The 21499-nt window shown below is 45.1% G+C and overlaps 1 protein-coding gene across 2 annotated transcripts in view; it reads left to right on the top strand.

Moving 5' to 3' along the window:
• The window catches only part of ENTREP2 (endosomal transmembrane epsin interactor 2), a 210035-nt gene that overhangs the window by 177730 nt on the left and 10806 nt on the right, over positions 1–21499 (top strand). For both annotated transcript variants that reach the window (XM_081887677.1, XM_081887676.1), the window contains exon 5: positions 17842–17949. In XM_081887677.1, coding sequence (XP_081743803.1) covers positions 17842–17949 — 108 coding nt within the window. The remainder of the gene's footprint in view (positions 1–17841; positions 17950–21499) is intronic.

Raw genomic sequence — 21499 nt, 5'->3', positions numbered from 1 at the left:
CGGGGGGTATTTGATTCCTCTCCCCCATGCTTTTCAACATCTACATGCAGCCGCTGGGAGAGATCATCAGGGGGTTTGGACTGGGTGTTCATCAGTATGCAGATGACACCCAGCTCTACCTCTCTTTTAAATCAGAACCAGTGAAGGCGGTAAAGGTCCTGTGTGAGTGTCTGGAAGCGGTTGGAGGATGGATGGCGGCTAACAGATTGAGGTTGAATCCTGACAAGACAGAAGTACTGTTTTTGGGGGACAGGAGGCGGGCAGGTGTGGAGGATTCCCTGGTCCTGAATGGGGTAACTGTGCCCCTGAAGGACCAGGTGCGCAGCCTGGGAGTCATTTTGGACTCACAGCTGTCCATGGAGGCACAGGTCAAATCTGTATCCAGGGCAGCTGTTTACCAGCTCCATCTGGTACGTAGGCTGAGACCCTATCTGCCTGCGGACTGTCTTGCCAGAGTGGTACATGCTCTGGTTATCTCCCGCTTGGACTACTGCAATGCGCTCTACGTGGGGCTACCTACTTACTTACTTATCAAACCTTTATTAGGCATTATGCGAATAAAACCATAAAAGAGAAAATAACATATAAAGGCCTTGAAATATATATAAAAGGGCAGCAGTTGGCTACATACATATATATATATATACATATAGAGTCAATGGTTTTCTTTGTTAACCTGCTCCTTGGAGGACTGCTACCAAAAACTCGGCTACCCCCGCCGTTACCCTTTGGTCAACGTCGGATAGGTAGAGTCCCACACATTCACCTTGCTGGGGTTCCAGACCACCCGAGAGAGGGGACAGCACGCGTTGACGGAGCGTACTGTACAATGGGCAATGAAAGAGAATATGCTCTACAGTGTCCGGGACATTCATAGAGCATCTGCAGAATCTCTTGTTTCTAGGAATGTTTTGATATCTTCCCCTGACAAATGCTGAGGGAAAAACATTCAAACGGGCCAGCATAAAAGCCCTACGTTGGGCTGGGATTATTAATTTAGTGACGTAATTGGCTCTGCTATCTAAGATATTTAAATCATAGAATATGGGGGAGCAAATTTTGTTTACAGCTGCCATAATATTTTGTCTCTCGACATCCTTTAGTCTAGTTAGGATATTATGGAAAATGTATTGCTCATTAGAATTGTACAGGGGCTCCAGCTCGATGCCTAAAGATTCAATCTTTTTTTCAAGGTGCTGATACCATCTTGATTTATAGGAGTCATTGAGCAAATCAGCGAGCAGACTTGATGGAGGGCAGCGAAAATGGCAGCGTAACCAGTACTTTATTGAGGTGGACCATGCCCAATATTCCATTGTGTGTATGCCTATTTCTGCACACATTGTTTCATATTTGATCATAGATGGGAGTCCAAGAATACGTCTCAGAAAGCTGGAGTGAATCTTTTTTAAATCACTGTTATATGCTTGGACCCATAGCGGGATTCCATAGAATATCTGGGATTGCACTTTTGTTTGAAATATCTGATTGGCCGCAGGAATAAATTGATTACCTTTCTGATAGTAAAAACGGGCAACTGCTGATGAGGTGCACTTTGCCTGTTTTATGGCGTTTGTGCAATGGGTTGCCCACCCTAAATTGCTCTGGAATAAGATTCCCAGATACCTATAGATTTTCACTTGTTGGATTTCTTGCCCTCTTATTTTCCATTTCTCTAATTTCCAACCATTCGAGAAGACCAAAATTTTTGTCTTCTCATAATTTATAGAGAGTTTGTTGCATTCGCAGTAAAGGATCAGTGAAGATATAAGACGTTTCAGACCCAAGCTCGTTAATGATAGTAGGACAGCATCGTCTGCGTATAATAAGAGAGGAACTGGTTTCTGATTAAGTTTAGGGGCATGTGATTCTATTTTTTGAAGGTAATCTGGCAAGTCTGATAGAAATAAATTAAATAGAAAGGGGGCAAGGATACACCCTTGTTTTACCCCTTTCGAGTTAGGGATGTCTGATGAAAGGTGACCTTTGGTGTTAAGTTTGACTTGACAGGTATTGGAAGAGTGCAGATTTTGCATTAGAATCAATAAGCGCTGATCAATTTTTAATTCTGCGAGTTTCCTCCACAACTTTGGGCGGTCAATTGAGTCGAATGCACCACGAAAATCTACAAAAGCAGCATATATCTTAGATTGCCTTTGGAATCTGTATTTTTCAACCAAGTGCATAAGTATAAGACAGTGGTCTAGTGTAGAGCAACCTTTGGAGAAACCTATTTGTTCTTTCCCTGGTAAATTTAGATTTTTCATCCAGGTAAGGAGTTTAGATAAGAGGTGCTTGGCGTAGATTTTCCCTATCACTGATAATAGGCTTATCGGTCTATAATTCCTTGGTTCTTTTGGGTCGCCATTTTTAAAGATTGGAATAATTATTGATCTTAACCATGTCTCAGGTATGATCCCATATTTATCTATGAGAGTAAACAGTTGAGCTAAGGGTTCTGCCCACCAATCTATATAGGTCTTAAATAATTCTATTGGTAGACCGTCTGGCCCAGGAGATTTCCCCGATTTGAAATTTTTTAACTATCTCTCTAATTTCCTCTTCCTCTACCCTTGGCCACTCCTGGAGTTTATTAATTTTATTTTTAGTGGTTTCATTTCCTTTAAGTTCACTGTGTAGATTGTTAAATACAGATGTAAAGTATTGGGACCATTTGGATTCTTCAATTGGTGGTAGAGTTAGTTGATTTTCGGCTTTCAATCCTCCGTACACTAAGTTCCAGAACGCTTTGTTGTTTTTACTCTGAATTGAGTCGAATAATTGTAGCCATTTTTGGGTTGCGTATTTCTGTTTCTTTTCGGCCAGAATGTAATGATATTTTCTTTTTTCATCAAGATAAGAGGGCTCTAGTTTAGTGCGATTATTTTTAAATGTTTGGCGCAGTTTTCTTTTTAGCTGGAAACATTCATCATCAAACCAAGGGCTAGCGCTATGTTTAAGTACCCAAACTTTAGGTGGAGTACTAAGCTCTACGAACATTTGGAAGATTTCATTATAAATTTTCGGTATATCACTGTAGAAATTAGTGGTCTTTAAGTTGGATAGTACTTGTTTTCTCAGGTTGGCTGTAAGTTTTTGCCCCACTGCTGCACTCATTTCCTGGGACCATTTTAATTGGGTCATTTGTTTATATTGAGAAGGTTCTAAGATCGTGGGGCTACCTTTGAAGGTGACCCGGAAACTACAACTAATCCAGAATGCGGCAGCTAGACTGGTGACTGGGAGCGGCCGCCGAGACCATATAACACCGGTCTTGAAAGACCTACATTGGCTCCCAGTACGTTTCCGAGCACAATTCAAAGTGTTGGTGCTGACCTTTAAAGCCCTAAATGGCCTCGGTCCAGTATATCTGAAGGAGCGTCTCCTCCCCCATCGTTCTGCCCGGACACTGAGGTCCAGCTCCGAGGGCCTTCTGGCGGTTCCCTCCCTGCGAGAGGCCAAGTTGCAGGGAACCAGGCAGAGGGCCTTCTCGGTGGTGGCGCCCGCCCTGTGGAATGCCCTCCCACCGGATGTCAAGGCGATGGACAACTACCTGACATTCAGAAGACATCTGAAGGCAGCCCTGTTCAGGGAAGTTTTTAATATGTGACATTTTAGTGTATTTTTCATTTCTGTTGGAAGCCGCCCAGAGTGGCTGGGGAAACCCAGCCAGATGGGCGGGGTACAAATAATAAATTATTATTATTATTATTATTATTATTATTATTCTCTCAACTTGTTTCTACCTGCAGCAGACCGAAATGTGATACACACTCTCAGCTTAGAGCTGAAAATTTAAGCAAATGAGAGGTATGATTTGGTTATTTTTTGTTCACAGATATTTCATCATATTTAATTACGTCTCACTTCTTTGGTATGTGGTGCTATTTTGTTTTGTTTTTAATTTTTTATACTGCCTAAAGCTGGAAGTGGCTTGGTATCTCTGGGGCACTGAAACCGAGTGTTCCTGATCATTGTTCTTGCTGGCCAGGGCTGGGAGCAGCACACAGGCACTCAAAGGCTTGGCCAGTATTCTCTGTAAAACAGACTGCACACACACACACACACACACACACACACACACACACACACACACAGCGAGAGAGGGAGGGGGGAGAGGGAGAGAGAGCAAGCATGCCCCAGAACCTTTGAAAAGCACTATAGACAGTAGAGTCTGCAACAAAATAAGCACTCCAGCATAAGGGTGCTATGAGATCGAATTCTTTTTATTGCTAAAAGAGATATAGCATAAAATAAATACCTAAATATCGTATTTTTCCCTCTATAAGACACACTTTCCCCCTCCTAAAAAGTAAGGGGAAATGTGTGTGCGTCCTATGGAGCGAATGCAGGTGGGTCAACACTCCCTTTAAAGAGCCTCCTCGGGGGAAAGCCCCCAAGAGCCGCACACATGTTCTGCACGCTCTTTAAAGGGAGTGCGGCTCTTGGGGGAGCCTTCCTCCTGCTGCCCGGAAGAGGCTTCGCACAGCTATCCCAGAAGCCAGAACAGCAAGAGTCTATCCCAGAAGGCAGATCCCTCTTGCTATTCTGGCTTCTGGGATTCAGAATTTTTTCCCCTCTTGTTTTCCTCTTCCAAAAACTAGGTGCGTCTTATGGTCTGGTGCGTCTTATAGAGTGAAAAATATGGTATAGCAGTTTTATGCTTTTCATTTATTCCTCCTATTTATAGTTAGGGTTAACTATGTTGTAAGCATCCCAGGGTAGGATACAGAAGCATTCAGTTAAAAAGAAAAAATCAAACAGAATATGCATTTGTTGTTGTTTAGTCATGTCTGACTCTTCGTGACCCCCATGGACCAGAGCACGGGGTCATGAAGAAAATATGCATAAGAAAAGATAAAAACCAACAAATTTGATAATAAATATACACAACCTTCTATGCTACCATTAAAAAAAACAGCCAGTCACAGGACAGGGGCCATTCCTTAGCCACATTCCTAATGCGTCTGGCATGGTTTCCGTTTTAATTTGACTTTGATATCTCCGCCAAATAGTGGGTTTTTCTTCACACTCAAGTCTCGCAGAAGAGTAATACTGCCTGCACCTCATCCTCAGTGATGGGCTTTCAGTGTCTTAACACTTTCTGGGTCGTTTACAAATTTTTCCTTTGAAGTGTTTATTTCACTTACTTTTCACCCAGAACCAGGGTTCCACTTAAGAGCTGTGAAGCTGCAGCAATAAACCCCACGTAGATAGAAATTCCAACACGTCGTTCTGTTGGAATGGGAGGCACTCCCAAAACCTCAGGAAGCTGAATTCCTTTGTTTGTTAATATAGAATGCAGATTCCACAAAATGGAAATAAGTAGATATGCACCTGCTGCCACGTCCATCATTGCTCCAATGGAAAAGAAGGTAGCAATGAAATCATCGTGTTTTCCAGGCGCAAAGATGTTACATAGAGCAAAGGCAATACAAAAAAACGGTCACCGCATTAGCAATTGAGGCCAATGGCATCAAGTCCTGGGCAAGGATAATTTCAGAGGGTAGGGACTCCTCATTGTTTAATGGTATGCATATAATGTTGATTTTCTTCATTGTAATTCTGCGCATAGAACAGGCATCCCAGATCCCAATCCCTACAATGCCAGGTTTGTTGCTGCCCATGATGTTCTCAACCTGCCACTCTCTCCATTCAAGGTTGGCAGATGTGGAGCAGATGCTCAAAATGCAGCCCATAAGAGGCAGGACAAAGGCACCCAGTTGCAAACAGGATACCCTGCACAACAGCCATACTGAAAAGGAGCCATAATGCGCCTGGGGTGGAACTTTAGTTTGGTATGGGAAGCCTGGCAATAGGAGGCAAGCTGGAGAAAAACACAGGCAAAAGATAACTGTTAGATACTTAGGCACAGTATCATATGGACATCTCCTAAAGTTTGAGCAAACAGTGATGTGCAGCTAAAACACTGCCATCCTTCTAGGCAAATTCTGCATTTCCCACCTTGAGACGTAGGAATGGAAAAGTCTGCTATACTTGCAATCATAAGTGCCAAGAAGCAAACTTCCCCAGGCTGAAGAAATTGCACAACTGCACAACCCCTTATGTTCTTAAGAACCCCCTCCATGCAGATAATTGGGCTCTTGTCTTGTCCACTCCTCCTCTGCATTCCTATGCTCCCCTCCCTTCCCTCTCCATTGTTAAAATGTCAGGCATGATCCCACCAAAGTTACACGTTCTACCCTTGAAAGAAAGTTTGGTGCAACAGACCAATACAGCTACTGTTCAGGAAAGAATCCTTTCTGGCTTTAGTCCTCATATTCTCTCTCTCTCTCTCTCTCTCTCTCTCTCTCTCTCTCTCTCTCTCTCTCTCACACACACACACACACACACACACACACACACAGCGAGAGAGGGAGGGGGGAGAGGGAGAGAGAGCAAGCATGCCCCAGAACCTTTGAAAAGCACTATAGACAGTAGAGTCTGCAACAAAATAAGCACTCCAGCATAAGGGTGCTATGAGATCGAATTCTTTTTATTGCTAAAAGAGATATAGCATAAAATAAATACCTAAATATCGTATTTTTCCCTCTATAAGACACACTTTCCCCCTCCTAAAAAGTAAGGGGAAATGTGTGTGCGTCCTATGGAGCGAATGCAGGTGGGTCAACACTCCCTTTAAAGAGCCTCCTCGGGGGAAAGCCCCCAAGAGCCGCACACATGTTCTGCACGCTCTTTAAAGGGAGTGCGGCTCTTGGGGGAGCCTTCCTCCTGCTGCCCGGAAGAGGCTTCGCACAGCTATCCCAGAAGCCAGAACAGCAAGAGTCTATCCCAGAAGGCAGATCCCTCTTGCTATTCTGGCTTCTGGGATTCAGAATTTTTTCCCCTCTTGTTTTCCTCTTCCAAAAACTAGGTGCGTCTTATGGTCTGGTGCGTCTTATAGAGTGAAAAATATGGTATAGCAGTTTTATGCTTTTCATTTATTCCTCCTATTTATAGTTAGGGTTAACTATGTTGTAAGCATCCCAGGGTAGGATACAGAAGCATTCAGTTAAAAAGAAAAAATCAAACAGAATATGCATTTGTTGTTGTTTAGTCATGTCTGACTCTTCGTGACCCCCATGGACCAGAGCACGGGGTCATGAAGAAAATATGCATAAGAAAAGATAAAAACCAACAAATTTGATAATAAATATACACAACCTTCTATGCTACCATTAAAAAAAACAGCCAGTCACAGGACAGGGGCCATTCCTTAGCCACATTCCTAATGCGTCTGGCATGGTTTCCGTTTTAATTTGACTTTGATATCTCCGCCAAATAGTGGGTTTTTCTTCACACTCAAGTCTCGCAGAAGAGTAATACTGCCTGCACCTCATCCTCAGTGATGGGCTTTCAGTGTCTTAACACTTTCTGGGTCGTTTACAAATTTTTCCTTTGAAGTGTTTATTTCACTTACTTTTCACCCAGAACCAGGGTTCCACTTAAGAGCTGTGAAGCTGCAGCAATAAACCCCACGTAGATAGAAATTCCAACACGTCGTTCTGTTGGAATGGGAGGCACTCCCAAAACCTCAGGAAGCTGAATTCCTTTGTTTGTTAATATAGAATGCAGATTCCACAAAATGGAAATAAGTAGATATGCACCTGCTGCCACGTCCATCATTGCTCCAATGGAAAAGAAGGTAGCAATGAAATCATCGTGTTTTCCAGGCGCAAAGATGTTACATAGAGCAAAGGCAATACAAAAAAACGGTCACCGCATTAGCAATTGAGGCCAATGGCATCAAGTCCTGGGCAAGGATAATTTCAGAGGGTAGGGACTCCTCATTGTTTAATGGTATGCATATAATGTTGATTTTCTTCATTGTAATTCTGCGCATAGAACAGGCATCCCAGATCCCAATCCCTACAATGCCAGGTTTGTTGCTGCCCATGATGTTCTCAACCTGCCACTCTCTCCATTCAAGGTTGGCAGATGTGGAGCAGATGCTCAAAATGCAGCCCATAAGAGGCAGGACAAAGGCACCCAGTTGCAAACAGGATACCCTGCACAACAGCCATACTGAAAAGGAGCCATAATGCGCCTGGGGTGGAACTTTAGTTTGGTATGGGAAGCCTGGCAATAGGAGGCAAGCTGGAGAAAAACACAGGCAAAAGATAACTGTTAGATACTTAGGCACAGTATCATATGGACATCTCCTAAAGTTTGAGCAAACAGTGATGTGCAGCTAAAACACTGCCATCCTTCTAGGCAAATTCTGCATTTCCCACCTTGAGACGTAGGAATGGAAAAGTCTGCTATACTTGCAATCATAAGTGCCAAGAAGCAAACTTCCCCAGGCTGAAGAAATTGCACAACTGCACAACCCCTTATGTTCTTAAGAACCCCCTCCATGCAGATAATTGGGCTCTTGTCTTGTCCACTCCTCCTCTGCATTCCTATGCTCCCCTCCCTTCCCTCTCCATTGTTAAAATGTCAGGCATGATCCCACCAAAGTTACACGTTCTACCCTTGAAAGAAAGTTTGGTGCAACAGACCAATACAGCTACTGTTCAGGAAAGAATCCTTTCTGGCTTTAGTCCTCATATTCTCTCTCTCTCTCTCTCTCTCTCTCTCTCTCTCTCTCTCTCTCTCTCTCTCTCTCTCTCACACACACACACACACACACACACACACACAAATGTGAAAAGCCTACCAAGTGGCTCTCAGACAGGACAAAAGGAAATAAAAGTCAATTTGTTCTTATCTGGGAAAACACTGCTATGTTGGTTGGGAACTAAGGAGTGCTGCATATATGCACCTACATGAAATCAGTTCTTCAACTAGTCTCTGGTCTGCAAGGGCTTTTTCCAGGGCTTTCTCTTCGTGTTTCTGACCTAAGAGAAGACCTGAGAAGAGTGAAGCTGGTCTGAGCACCGTAGCAACTGTCCCTTGGAGTTCTGAGGCAGTTAGAATGCAGCTTGCTTTGAACGCTCGGAAGAACACAAATCATAACTCCAGGGTCCTGGTCATTTGGAACATTTGGCAACTGCTTGGAGGCAGTTTGCATTTGAATACCAGTGTGATTCTGGCACTTTTAAAAGACACTTTTTTTGTTAGATGTAGGCTTATGCAAAGATTGGGTACAAAATGTGGAAATAAACACTGAGCGAACAAGATTTGAAATAGACAAATAAACAAATATTTAGTTGTTTGCGTGCATTTGAGCACCACTTTGAATTACAGCAACTTGATTCAGCAGAACTGGTGAATCAGACTAAGGATCCATCTAGTCCAGCATCCCTTTTCTAAATGTGAAAAGTTTTATAACAACTTTGTGGGGACAGGCATTTATTAGCTCCCTATTGCAGTGTGGCAGAGGTGTGGAGACGTCTGATACTCTCAAATAATTTCTTGCTTAAGTTAAGACCACTCTGTAAATTCATGGTTAGGGGGATCTTTGAGTCAGAGGTTTCCCAGCTTCTTGGTTGCTTTCCTGGTCACCCGAATATCAATTCTCCCTACTGTTTCTGGTCCCCAGGGTAGACTCTTTTTGAGATTCGCTGATTTTCATGTGCTAGGGACTTGTCATTTTGCTTGTAGATTTATAAAAGTCTTCCAAAAAGATTTTTTCTGCAACTGCTTGTGGGGATTCCTTCCCTTATAAAACGTGGGACTGAAATATCCTGCATTCCACAGCAGATTCCCAATTTGAACCCCTGAATGCAGCGGTGGAGCATATGCCTGCGCTGCCCAGGGTGGGTGCGTTCCCGAGGGGGGGCGGGGCACGGAGGGTGCCCTCCCAGGTGCGGGATAGCCACTCGGGTGCACGGAGTGGTGTGGCACCCTGCAGCCAGGGGCAGAGTGAGCTGCCGATGGCGGACATTTGCCGCGCTGCCCACCTGCGACTCCCAAGCCTTCCCCAAGCTGTCAAAACGAAGGGGGGAGGTGGAATGCCACTGGCAAAGAGGTGCAGCTCCCCCCTTCCCCCAACCACTCGGGGAAGGCTTGGGAGTTACGGGCGGGCGACGCCCCGAATGTCACCCCTCTCAGTAAAGACACCAGGGGCAGTCCACCCCCACCGCCCCCTTCCTCCGCCCCTGCCTTCTGCATGCAAAGTTAAGTGCTCCATCACTGAGTGATGGCCCTTCCCTTAAAAATGATAAGATCCTCCAGTCCTTGTAGTTCTGAAGTAACTGCCAATTTGATTAGGAAATGAGGAAGCTGCCTTATGCAGAGTCCAGCCCTTTATCCATCTAGCTCAGTATTGCCTACACTGATTGGCAGCTCTCTGGGGATTTAGGCAAGGGACATTCCCACCCCCCACCCCCCAGACATGCTGGAGATTGAACCTCTGGCATGCAAAACAAGTCCTCTTCCAGTGAGCTGAGGCTCTTCCCCATGAGAGAAGTACAGAATGCCGGAATGACTGTCTTATACCAAGTCAGACCATTGGTTCATTGAACCATTGTCTACACTGAATGGCAGCTCTGCAGGGTTTCAGCCAGGAAGTCCTTCTCATCCCTCTGGGGAGATGCCATGGGGACGGAGCCTGGGACTGCACTGCAGGCACAGAAACCTCCCTGCCACTGCGCTTGGGCTCTTCCCTCCAGCCTGCCCTTTTGCAAAACAGACTCTCAAAGTACACATTTCAATCACAACATTGATGTATAAATTGGAAACAAAGATTCACTGGGGGGTGCATTTGCCATTAGAAGCCAGGGCCTGTAATTTGGGGGGGGGAAAACTGACCTTTGGATATAAACATGAGTGTTTCCCGAATATTTATAAAGTGGCACCAGTATTTCTAAACACACACACACACACACACACACACACAACATTTAAGGACCTGGTAAAGAAATGCTGTCAGAAGGAAAAGGATGTTTGCAAATTACTGTAATTTCCTGAGATTATAGAGGAAGTTCATCCACTGAAGTCTTAAAAGGTATTGCTTTGGAGAGAAGTAAACATGTTTTGAATGATCAGGTTCGATGTTAGATGCCCAGAAAAGCTGGCAGTGTCTTTGTGCATGTACTTATGTTTTTAAACGGGAACAGGTTTCAGGACTGTGAAAGGGGGGGGGGGCACACAATATTAGGCTGTCATTTTTCTGCAGATAAATTGTTATGGTGTGATTGGATTTGGATTAACCACAGGCTGCACTTGATGGAATGCAGCATTGCAAAAACAAAAGGAAACCTGGTAACTTTTGTCTGTTCAAGTTTCCAAGGCTGCAAAATAGGTCTTTGGGATTTTGAAATCACAGTTTACAAGACCCTTCTCCAAAGCATTGAACCTCTCAAAGTTTCCTGCTAATTTTAGCTTCCTCTTTGTAGGATTCTGTTCTTGGGTGCCTTCTGTACAGAGCCCTGGAGACGGGGAGGGACTCAGCAGAGGCGGACAGCAGCATTGCCAGGGCCTCAAATGGCCTTTCCATGACTGTGGCAAACCGTGTGTTATGGGATCAGTGGAGGTGGTAGATTATCTATTTCTGACACAAGATTTGTATACCACTTAATCAAAAAACCTCCAAGTGGTTTACAGGAAACTGTATTTTAAAACTCATTTAAAAATACTGATTAAAAACTGCTGTTAAAAACAAGTTGACATAGAATCCCAAAAAATCAGTCAGCATTCTTGTTCTTCTGACAGCACTGAGGCATTCAGCATTGAGCATGAGAGATGTAACCGTATGTTGTAGAGCCAGCAGGGTGAGGTGGTCAGAGTGTCAGACTAGGACCTGAGAGAGCAGGGTTCAAATTCCCACTTGGCCGTGAAGCTCACTGGGTGGCCTTGGGCCAGTCACTGTCTCTCAGCCTAGCCCACCTCACAGGATTGTTGGGAGGATAAAATGAGGAGGTGGAGAACTATGGAAGCCACCTAGAACTCCCTGGGAGAAAGGTGGGATATAAACTCAATCAATCAATTTTTGACAGATTTAAATCTGTTTGCTTAACTAGACTGGGATGGGGGAAGATACTCAGAAAAGGTTTATCTCCTGTCTCAGTTGGCCTTGATTGTTTTATCTCAGGAGTCATCAAACTTTCAGCAGGGGGCCGGTCCACTGTCCCTCAGACCTTGGGGGGGCAGACTGTATTTTGGGGGGGAAATGAACGAATTCCTATGCCCCACAAATAACCCAGAGATGCATTTTAAATAAAAGGACACATTCTACTCATGTAAAAACACGCTGATTCCCGGACCATCCGCGGGCAAGATTGAGAAGGCAATTTGGCCGGATCCGACCCTGGGCCTTAGTTTGCCTACCCATGCTTTATCTTGTGGTGGCTGTTTAGCACAGGTGCTGTTATCACACCCTTGCCAAAGGTTGCGGCATCCTGGCATCCATCATGTTGCACAACAGCCTTCACCAGCCTGGAGCCCTCCAGCTCCAGGTCCAGTATATCTGAAGGAGTGTCTCCTCCCCCATTGTTCTGCCCGGACACTGAGGTCCAGCTCCGAGGGCCTTCTGGCGGTTCCCGCATTGCGAGAAGCAAAGCTACAGGGAACCAGGCAGGGGGCCTTCTCGGTAGTGGCGCCCGCCCTGTGGAACTCCCTCCTGGTTTTGGGACGGAGACGGCTCTGGTTGCCCTAACAAATGATCTCCGTAGACAACTGGATCGAGGCGGGTCAGGACTGCTGATCCTTTTAGATTTGTCAGCAGCCTTTGACATGGTCGATCATGATCTTCTGGACCACCGCCTCGCAGACGTGGGGATACAGGGCATAGCCCGTAACTGGTTGTGCTCTTTTATCTCTGGTCGGGGACAGAGGGTGGCACTAGGGAGGGAAATGTCGTTGCGCCACTCCTTGGTGTGTGGAGTGCCGCAGGGCGCAATTCTCTCCCCAATGCTTTTTAACATCTTTATGCGCCCCCTTGCCCAGATTATCCGGAGCTTTGGGCTGGGCTGTCACCAATATGCTGATGACACTCAGCTCTATCTGCTGATGGATGGCCACACTGACTCGGCCCCGAACACACTGACCAGATGCTTGGAAGCTGTGGCTGGATGGTTTCGTGGGAGCCGATTGAAACTAAATCCTTCGAAGACAGAGGTCCTATGGCTAGGTCGGGATGGCATGGGGATGAAGGACCAACTCCCTTCTCTTGCGGGGGCCCAATTAGTGCCATTGCCTTCCATTAAGAGTTTGGGTGTAATCCTTGACGCCTCCCTTTCCATGGAGGCGCAAGTTACAGCAACAGCCAAGGCGACATTTTCCCACCTTCGCCGCATCAAGCAGTTGGTCCCTTACCTTTCCTGCCCTGACCTGGCCACAGTGATCCATGCGACGGTCATCTCCAGGCTTGACTACTGTAATTCGCTCTATGCAGGGCTGTCCTTGAAGCTGTCCCAGAAACTCCAGAGGGTACAGAATGCTGCAGCGAGGCTCCTCACGGGGTCTCTGCCATGGGAGCATATTCACCCAGTGCTTTTCAAGCTGCACTGGCTCCCGGTGGAGTACAGGGTCAGATTTAAGGTGCTGCTTTTGACCTTTAAAGCCCTTCACGGCCTAGGACCCTCGTACCTATGGGACCGCCTCTCCTGGTATGCCCCACGGAGAGCCTCAAGGTCCATAAATAACAACACCCTAGTGGTCCCGGGCCCTAAGGAAGTTAGATTGGCTTCAACCAGAGCCAGGGCCTTTTCAACTCTGGCTTCGGTCTGGTGGAACGCTCCGTCTCATGAGACCAGGGCCCTGCAGGATCTGATTTCTTTCCGCAGGGCCTGTAAGACAGAGTTGTTCCGCCTGGCCTTTGGCATGGAGCCAATTTGATTCCCTCCCTCTCTTTTTCCCCCTTTCTTTTCCTTCTCCTCCTGCGATGAGGCTACATTTTAATATTTTAATGTTCCATTATTGTAATGTTGTATTTTATTTTTGTTTTTAAGTTGTAATCATTCATCTTGTTTCTATTATTGCTTGTAAGCCGCTCTGAGCCCGGCCTTGGCTGGGGAGGGCGGGGTATAAATAAAAAAATGTTATTATTATTATTATTATTATTATTATTATTATTATTATTATTATCAGATGTCAAAGCGATAAACAACTACCTGACATTCAGAAGCCATCTGAAGGCAGCCCTGTTCAGGGAAGTTTTTAATATGTGACATTTTAGTGCCAGATGGGTGGGGTACAAATAATAAATTATTATTATTATAGCTGTTTTGGACTACCGACTCCCATGATCCCAGCCAGAATAGTCCTGCTGACGGGGGCTGGTGGGGGCTGCAGTTAGGTGCCAAAGGCAGCTGGGGAGTGACAATATCTGTTTACATGATCCAGATGGGTTTCCAGGGTCGTCTTCTTCTTTTTTAAAAAAAAGATATTTATTAAAGTTTTACAAAGAGAAAAAAGTTACAGAAGAAAAAAGAAAAATAAAAAGATACAAAAATACATTAAAAAATGCAAAATACAGAAAAAATAAATAGAAAACAGTTAAAAACAAATCAATCTTTTCATATCTTATATTTCATTTACCGTACTTGTTTCCCTGACCTCCTCACACCTCCCTTTTTTGTATTCCAGTTCGCATGGTTAATTCAGCAAATCCTTTCCCTCTTTGTTTTCATCTTAATTCTATATCTTAACATATTATAGCTTCGTATTTTTATCTAATTATCAATCCATTTTTACATATTCTTTTTAACCTTGTTGCTAAAGCTGTTTCATTTCAGTCCAACATCATTTTAACATTCATTGGGTTTCCAGGGTCTTCTGGATTTGGTCTGACACGTCCCATGACTCTAGCCCTGTAATCCAGTGATGGGGGACCTGAGGGACTCCAAATGATGCGCAGTGCTGTCTCCCATCATCTCTGATACCCTTGGGCATGCAGGCTAGGGCTGTTGGAGCTGAGAATCCAGCAATATCTGCAGGTACACAGATTCTCGGTCCCTGCCGCAATCCAAACCAAAGAACAAAACAGACCGCTTTTTAAACCCTCTGCTTTGTATGTTAGGAAAGTCAAGAGACAAGGCTGAGATTTTGGGGTTAGACCTGGAGGGCTGGATAGAATTCAGTTGTTTGCAGCTACTTTGGTGTCTTTCATTCATGCAGAACAAAGTTCTTCCTGGGGGACCCTTTTACCTGTCTGATTTATTTTTAAAAGGTAGATTTATGAGGAGCCATCACCTTATCAATGTCTTTGCCCCAGGATTTTCTCTTCATTGGAAGAATTATGCTCACCCTTGGATTCCAGGCATTCTCCCAGCAAGGCTTTCATAAGACTGCAAATATAAGATGTTGCCCTTCCCTTTCAGAACCCCTGGGAATAATTGTAGCAGCTGCCTACAGTGGTACCTCGGTCTACCAACAGCCTAGTTCACGAACTATTTGGAACATGAACACTTCAAAACCGGAAGAAGGTGTTCTGGTTAGAAAACTTTTCTTGGAATCCGAACGTACTCCGTTCGGGGGTTCACTTCTGTTTTGAGTGCCACACTTCCATTGCCCAGCAGCGGAGAAGGGGGTCGTCACGGCGCAAGGGAGGGAAGCTGCCCGCCAGGTGGATTGCAGGAGTACAACCCCCCCCCCCCGTGCCGGACCGCGCGACACCCAGAAGTGGAGAAGGGGGACGTTCTCTCAGCTCTGCTGCAGTTTTCTCCCCCCGCCTCCAAGCGAGCTCCGCCCTTGCCTACTGTCCCCCCTTCACCCAGGAATGGTGTGCAGAGGGTTGTGAGGCATGTTCCCAGGGGTCTGTGGTGAGGGTTTTGTGCTACTGAATTAAAAGGCTGCACTGGTCTAGGTTTGTGATTTGTTTTGTTTTACATGGTGGACTGCTGCCCTGTTGAAGCAAAGCATTCCTTCCAGTTCTTAGGTTGCTGAGGATCACATGACCCTTGTCCTCCTTTCAAGCACTTGAAAAAGAGATGGATGTTAAGTAAGATTTGTCAATGAGAGGAGGAGGAGGAGGAGAAAAAGGTTGAGAGAAAACGTAATTTATGTCTTTAATTTTCCAAATGTTTCTCTTCTCCGTCTTGCGCCACTTAACTTTAGGAGTAGCGGTCTTTAATTAGGTACAGTGGCAGCTATAGAGGGTGATTCAGTTTGCATGCCAGGGGTGTAATATATCAAGTTATATCCCCACAAGTCCTGTAAAATAAGCATGGGAGCAATTTTATAATTATGCTGTAGGTGGGTGGCCCCAGATTAATTCTGAAAATGGGAAAAAGAAGGTGGGGGAAGGGGAGCAGTCTGTTATTTCAGATATCAGTATTTTGATGGAAATGTGGACCAGAATCCTTTCCCCACAAAAAAACCCTTAGGATGATGATATAGCATGACAAAGCAGGGAAAACCCTCTGAGGACACCACTGTTCATCATCAGGTGCAAAATTGAGAAGTATCAGTCAAATATTTTCAAATGAGGGGTGATGACCAAAAAAATTAAAGAATCGGCATTGTCTCACACTGGAGGGGAGATGGCAGTTCCAAGTTAGGAAGGAGTTGTCAACCTTTTTTAGGGGGTGGGGGTTGACTAATAATCTGTTACTGAACCAATTACTAGACTGCTTAAATTTAAATACATTTGCACTTTAACTAAAGTTGAAATATAAGTGACTTTTTGAGAGATGAAGGAAGCTGCCCCAGGTAGGGTTGGGAAGGTCTCCTGCCCAGGACCCTGCAGAGCCACTGCCAGTCAGAGTAGGCAATACTGAGCTAGATGGACTAATAGCTTCCTGTGCTATCCTATGTATGTTCTCAAGTGTGAGTCAGCTGCTTTTGAAATGCCCTCCAGTTTCAAAAACAAGTTGACTTTATGAAGTTACTTTCCGCTGCCCCAGGCCACTGGTCCAGTGAGCTCAGTACTGTTTGCTCTGACTGACGGCAGCTTGGCAAGGGCTCAGGCAGAGAAGGGTCTCTCCCCCCCCCCCCCGCCTCCTGTGATCCTTGTCACTGGAGGTATCGAGAGTTGAACCTAGGGGTCTTGTGCATTCAAGGTATGGGCTCTACCACTGAGCTGTGACCTCTGAGCATTTGTCCTCTGTCATAGGCATCTGCTATTCTGAAAAAGGGAATCTGGAAGCCTGATGGGTGTAGAGACTACTATGCATGTTGGCTATCTCCCTGCCCAAGAATGAGCCTATGCCCCCCAAAAATTGTTAGTGTTAAAGATGCCCCAAGAATCTTTTGGGGTTTTTTATTGCAGGAGAGTTGCTATAATTAGAAAAAGACTCAAGGGTGCTCCTCCAGCATGCGGCCAGGAAAACCACACATGGCAGCAAAAGACGGGTTGTGAGCATTCCGTGGCTCCCCTTCCCACCTTTGAATCTAGCTGCTTCAGAGAATCGCAGAACTGTAGAGTTCTAGTCCATCTAGTCCAACCTCCTACAATGCAGGAATCACAGCTAAATTTACAATATTCCACTTTGCAGACAGTTATTGCCTTCCAAAGCAATTTCAATTAAGGGATGGCTGCTTACGGATTTATCTGGCTCACACACACACACACATACACACACACACACACACACACACACACACACCAGGGAAGTGTGTGTCCGTAGGAAATCAAATTGTAGCCAGGAATGTTGCATAATTATGCTTGCAGAATTTCATTGACTAATAAGAAAAAAGAAAGACTGTAATAAGAGTTGCTGCTGGAATGCTTTTGTGGCCGCAATACAAACAGATGCATTTTCCTTTATAGGAGCTTCATACTTATTTTTCCTACGGGTTGGTCCCGCATTTGTTTCTGAGGAATGAAAGGGTTATGTGCAGTGTAAATTGGACAGGCCTAATAAAGACCCACATCAAGCAGATAACCATTGACAGCATTTATTATCCAATCTGCTGGAAATGTTTTTAGCGCCCATCGTCTGTCTTGCTTTGATAAGGAGTGACATTCTTGCGCTCTCTCTCTCTCTCTCTCTCTCTCCCCCCCCCCCCCTGCAGGACCTGTTGTTTAGCGTTTGTGCTCTCAATATCATCTCCACTATTGTCTGTGCTCTGGCCACTGCGATGTGCTGCATGCAGATGGTCTCCTCTGACATTCTGCAAATGGTAAGTGAATTCCAGCATGAGAATGTGCAGTTATGCGTCTATCTCTTCCCCCTTGCCTTGGTGTATCCATGCAATATTGAAGGGGCTCACCAAGGGGCAAGTCCAGATTCTCATTTCAGGGGCTTTGTGTTTGTTTGTTTGTTTGTTTGTTTACCACTATGTCATAAAAAACACCAAAGTTAACAGCAATAAAACTATAATGGAAACCATATAAAATAAGTTTAAAACAGGCATCAATTTACCATCATGGAAGGATGTATTCTTAATTGGCGCATAGGCCTGGAGCAATGGAAAAGTTATCAGCTGGCATTTAAAAGCTGGCAGAGAAGAAACGTACTGAATCTCTATTGGCAGAGCATTCTGCGTGACTGGGCCAATGTCAAATGAGCCTGGGGAATGACCAAGGATGCTCCTCCAGATGATCTCATCAGCTGAGCTGAGCTGTGATTCAGCATTTGATCTCTTAGAAACTGTTGAATGCTGCTATTCTGTATCCATAGCTCCCATTTCCTCTTATGTAATCCAGCTGTACCCAACCTGGTCCTCTCCAGATGTTTCTGGACTCACAACGTCCATCAGTCTCGGCCCTCATGGCAAATGACTCACCAGCCTCCTCATTTGGCCCATGAAGCTTTTTTTGGCTATGTCGTGCCCACCTGGCATTTTGGCCTGCAGGGGTGGGGGAAGTCCAGACTGGCAGCTCCAGTTCCCCAGCTAGGGTGGGATGCCTCCTCCAGTCAGCCCCCTCCAGTCTCCTCCCGTCAGCAGGGCTCAGAATAATAGATTCTGAGATTCTCCAAAGAACTGCACTGAACAAATAAATACTGTATCTGACATGGTGCCTCTTAGCTGTTGTGGGAATCCAGCTGCCATCAGCCCAGCCAGCATGGTCAATGGTTAGGGATAGTGAGAATTGTAATCCAAAGACAGCTGAAGGGCAATGTGGAAGGCGCCACATTGGCCAGCCTTGCTCTGCTCTGATGCAGCTTATGTGCTGCACATCAAACAGCAACACAAGTGTGAATCAGCCAGGGGAGGAAGAAAAGGGAATTGTTTGGCGATGGCTTATTTTTTGGCCCATTTATAAACTCTGTTGTTAACAAGGTAGTTTTTAAGGTCCAGCTTAATAATTGATGGGAATGAGAGTAGAAAAAGTTCTGAGATTTGCATGTACGTGTGTGCTAAGGAACATGCTGAGCGGTAGGGGGTGTTGCTGAGTCAAGTACAGTTGCTTTTCTCATCCATACCTTTACAGGTTTTTGCTCTGCATTTTTTCTTTTTCTTTTTGCTGCATGATAGAAAGTGCTGATAAAGGAGATCCCTCCATTTCCTCTGAAAAGGATCTTGAGGCGTTCTGCATGTTCCAAGCAAGTGTCCTTGTGAAAAGCACTCGCAGGGGCTTAGAGCAGTTAGTGAGAGCGTCCTTTTCTTTTGGAACATTCCCTCTTGTGGGAAACAGATGTTCCAAACATCCACTCTTCCCCTTCTCCAGTGTGGAGGAGATGAAGGGGGTGTCAGTGGAGCGGCTCTAGGTGTTTGAAGGATGGCCAAGCAGGTCTTGCTCATGGCAGGTTTCAAGCAGAGCCCACATCTTACAAGGGCAAAGGAACACTAGGGTCCTTTCATGCAAATTAAAAGCATGAAAGTCAAGTTAAAAGTTAACAAGTCAGATGCATAAGAAAACACAACAGCATCCTCCCTAGAATTCTAAGATTTTTGTTTATGTTCTACCTTTTCACCAAATGATGACCCTCCTTTGCCTTAGTGGTTCACATAATCAGTCCTAAATGCCAACCCTTCTTCCTCTGTCAGCGGTTCTACGCCTTAGCAACACGAAACTGGCATATATCATCACGGCCATCCAATCTCTTTCCACGACCTGCATGCTCAGTAATCCCCTCAGCATCGATTCTTTGCCCTTAAATTACGAGTTGTGCTTGTGGTATCCTGAGTCTGTCGCTTAAATGTCCTGCTGAACTGAAGGCATGAACTGAACCAGAAATCGCACCCTTTGCTAAGCTTGGCTTAAATTTACCGTAGGATTGGAAGTGGGATTAGTTTAAACTTGTCAAGCCTCAAGGAATATTACTTCTCATTTTCTTCTGAGAGCAGCCCTCACCTGAACTATATGGTAAACTTGCTCAGTGTATCTTGAGAAGTAGGAATTAACAAGAGGAGCCTGTGACAAAATATTGTTGTCACATTGCATTCTCCAACCTGGTGCCCTCCATAAGTTGCTGGACTACAACTCCCACCAGCCCCTGCCATAATAGCCAAAGGCCAGGAATTATGGGAGTTGTAGCCCTGCACAGTCCAGAGGGCCCCAGGTCAGGGGAAGTTTATGGTTCCTCCCTCAGTTGCAGGATATTCCCGTTGAGGGTGCTGCCTGTTCCTTCATCCCCACCTCCAGGCTTAAAGGACTGTGTTCAATGTCTGGATTACGAGAATAATAATTCATTGTGGGTCTCATTAGGTTCTGTTTCACTGAACAGCCTGCCTCTCAGTTTTCTACTTTGGAATGCATTCATCAAAAGATCTTCTGGTAGAGATGACCATAGTTCAGTAACAGAACACATGCTTTGTGTGTAGAAGGTCCCAAATTTACTCCCCAGCATCTCCCACTAGAGATGAAGCATCAGGTGTTGGCAAAGGCCTCTCTCTGCCTGGGAGTCAATAGGTCCGTGTTGTGTTCAGGCACAGGAATTATCTGTGCACTGTCCATTCAAAGGCAACCCACAGCCTGCACCCTACCCCAAACTCTTAGGCTCAAGCAAAACCCTGAGACAGGCAGAAATTTGTTGCCTTCCTGAAACTTCCATGAGCCAGAAATCAAGCCAAGGGCCAACAATCTGTTCAGTTGTCTCATAATTCCAGAGAGACTGGACTTCCAACACTTCTCATGGAAGTGATATCTTAAATTCAGAATATATATCAGGGATCCAGAGACTCGGTTCACAAAAAATGTGGAGGATTTATAACTCTTATAACACTTTCATGGGGATTTAATTTCACAGCTCTAGAAATAGGAATGCAATATTAGGGTGCAGGATGAAAGTTATTGGCGCTTCCTGCTGCTTAATCTTACAAAATACTTTCTTTTTAACAGCCACACATAATTTTTCTATCAGAAGGAAGGGAATGGTGGCCTCAAATGACCCAGAGGACCTAGGAACTGAGTCCCAGAAGGATAGGGACCAAAATTGTAGGGACATTTGGGGGAAATGTGGAGACAGACTTGGGGGCAAGGCAAGCTGTGGAATCAGGTAAGGAATCGGAGAAAACAGTAGAGAGGAAAAGAAGAGTGAAAGGTAGGTTTGCGGCCAGGTGAGCAGTCTGAAGGCACCACTGGTGTCAGGAAGACTAAGAGGCAAGGAGAGCGGAGGTCAAGAACGGCATGTGTTACCCAGGGAGCAGGGAGCGGAGGTTGGGAGCCAGCAGAGACAGCGCACATACACACACAAACTTCTTCTTTTTTTTAATCAAATATGTCCTTATTTCCTTTTTGTTACATAGGTAGAGAAAACAGTTACAAACTTTGAGAAAAATGATA

This window comes from Podarcis melisellensis (genome assembly GCF_964234715.1).
Source record: "Podarcis melisellensis genome assembly, chromosome: 14".
Lineage (NCBI taxonomy): Eukaryota > Metazoa > Chordata > Lepidosauria > Squamata > Lacertidae > Podarcis > Podarcis melisellensis.
The sequence above is the reverse complement of the archived record's forward strand: the minus strand, read 5'-3'. Positions and strand labels throughout refer to the sequence as shown.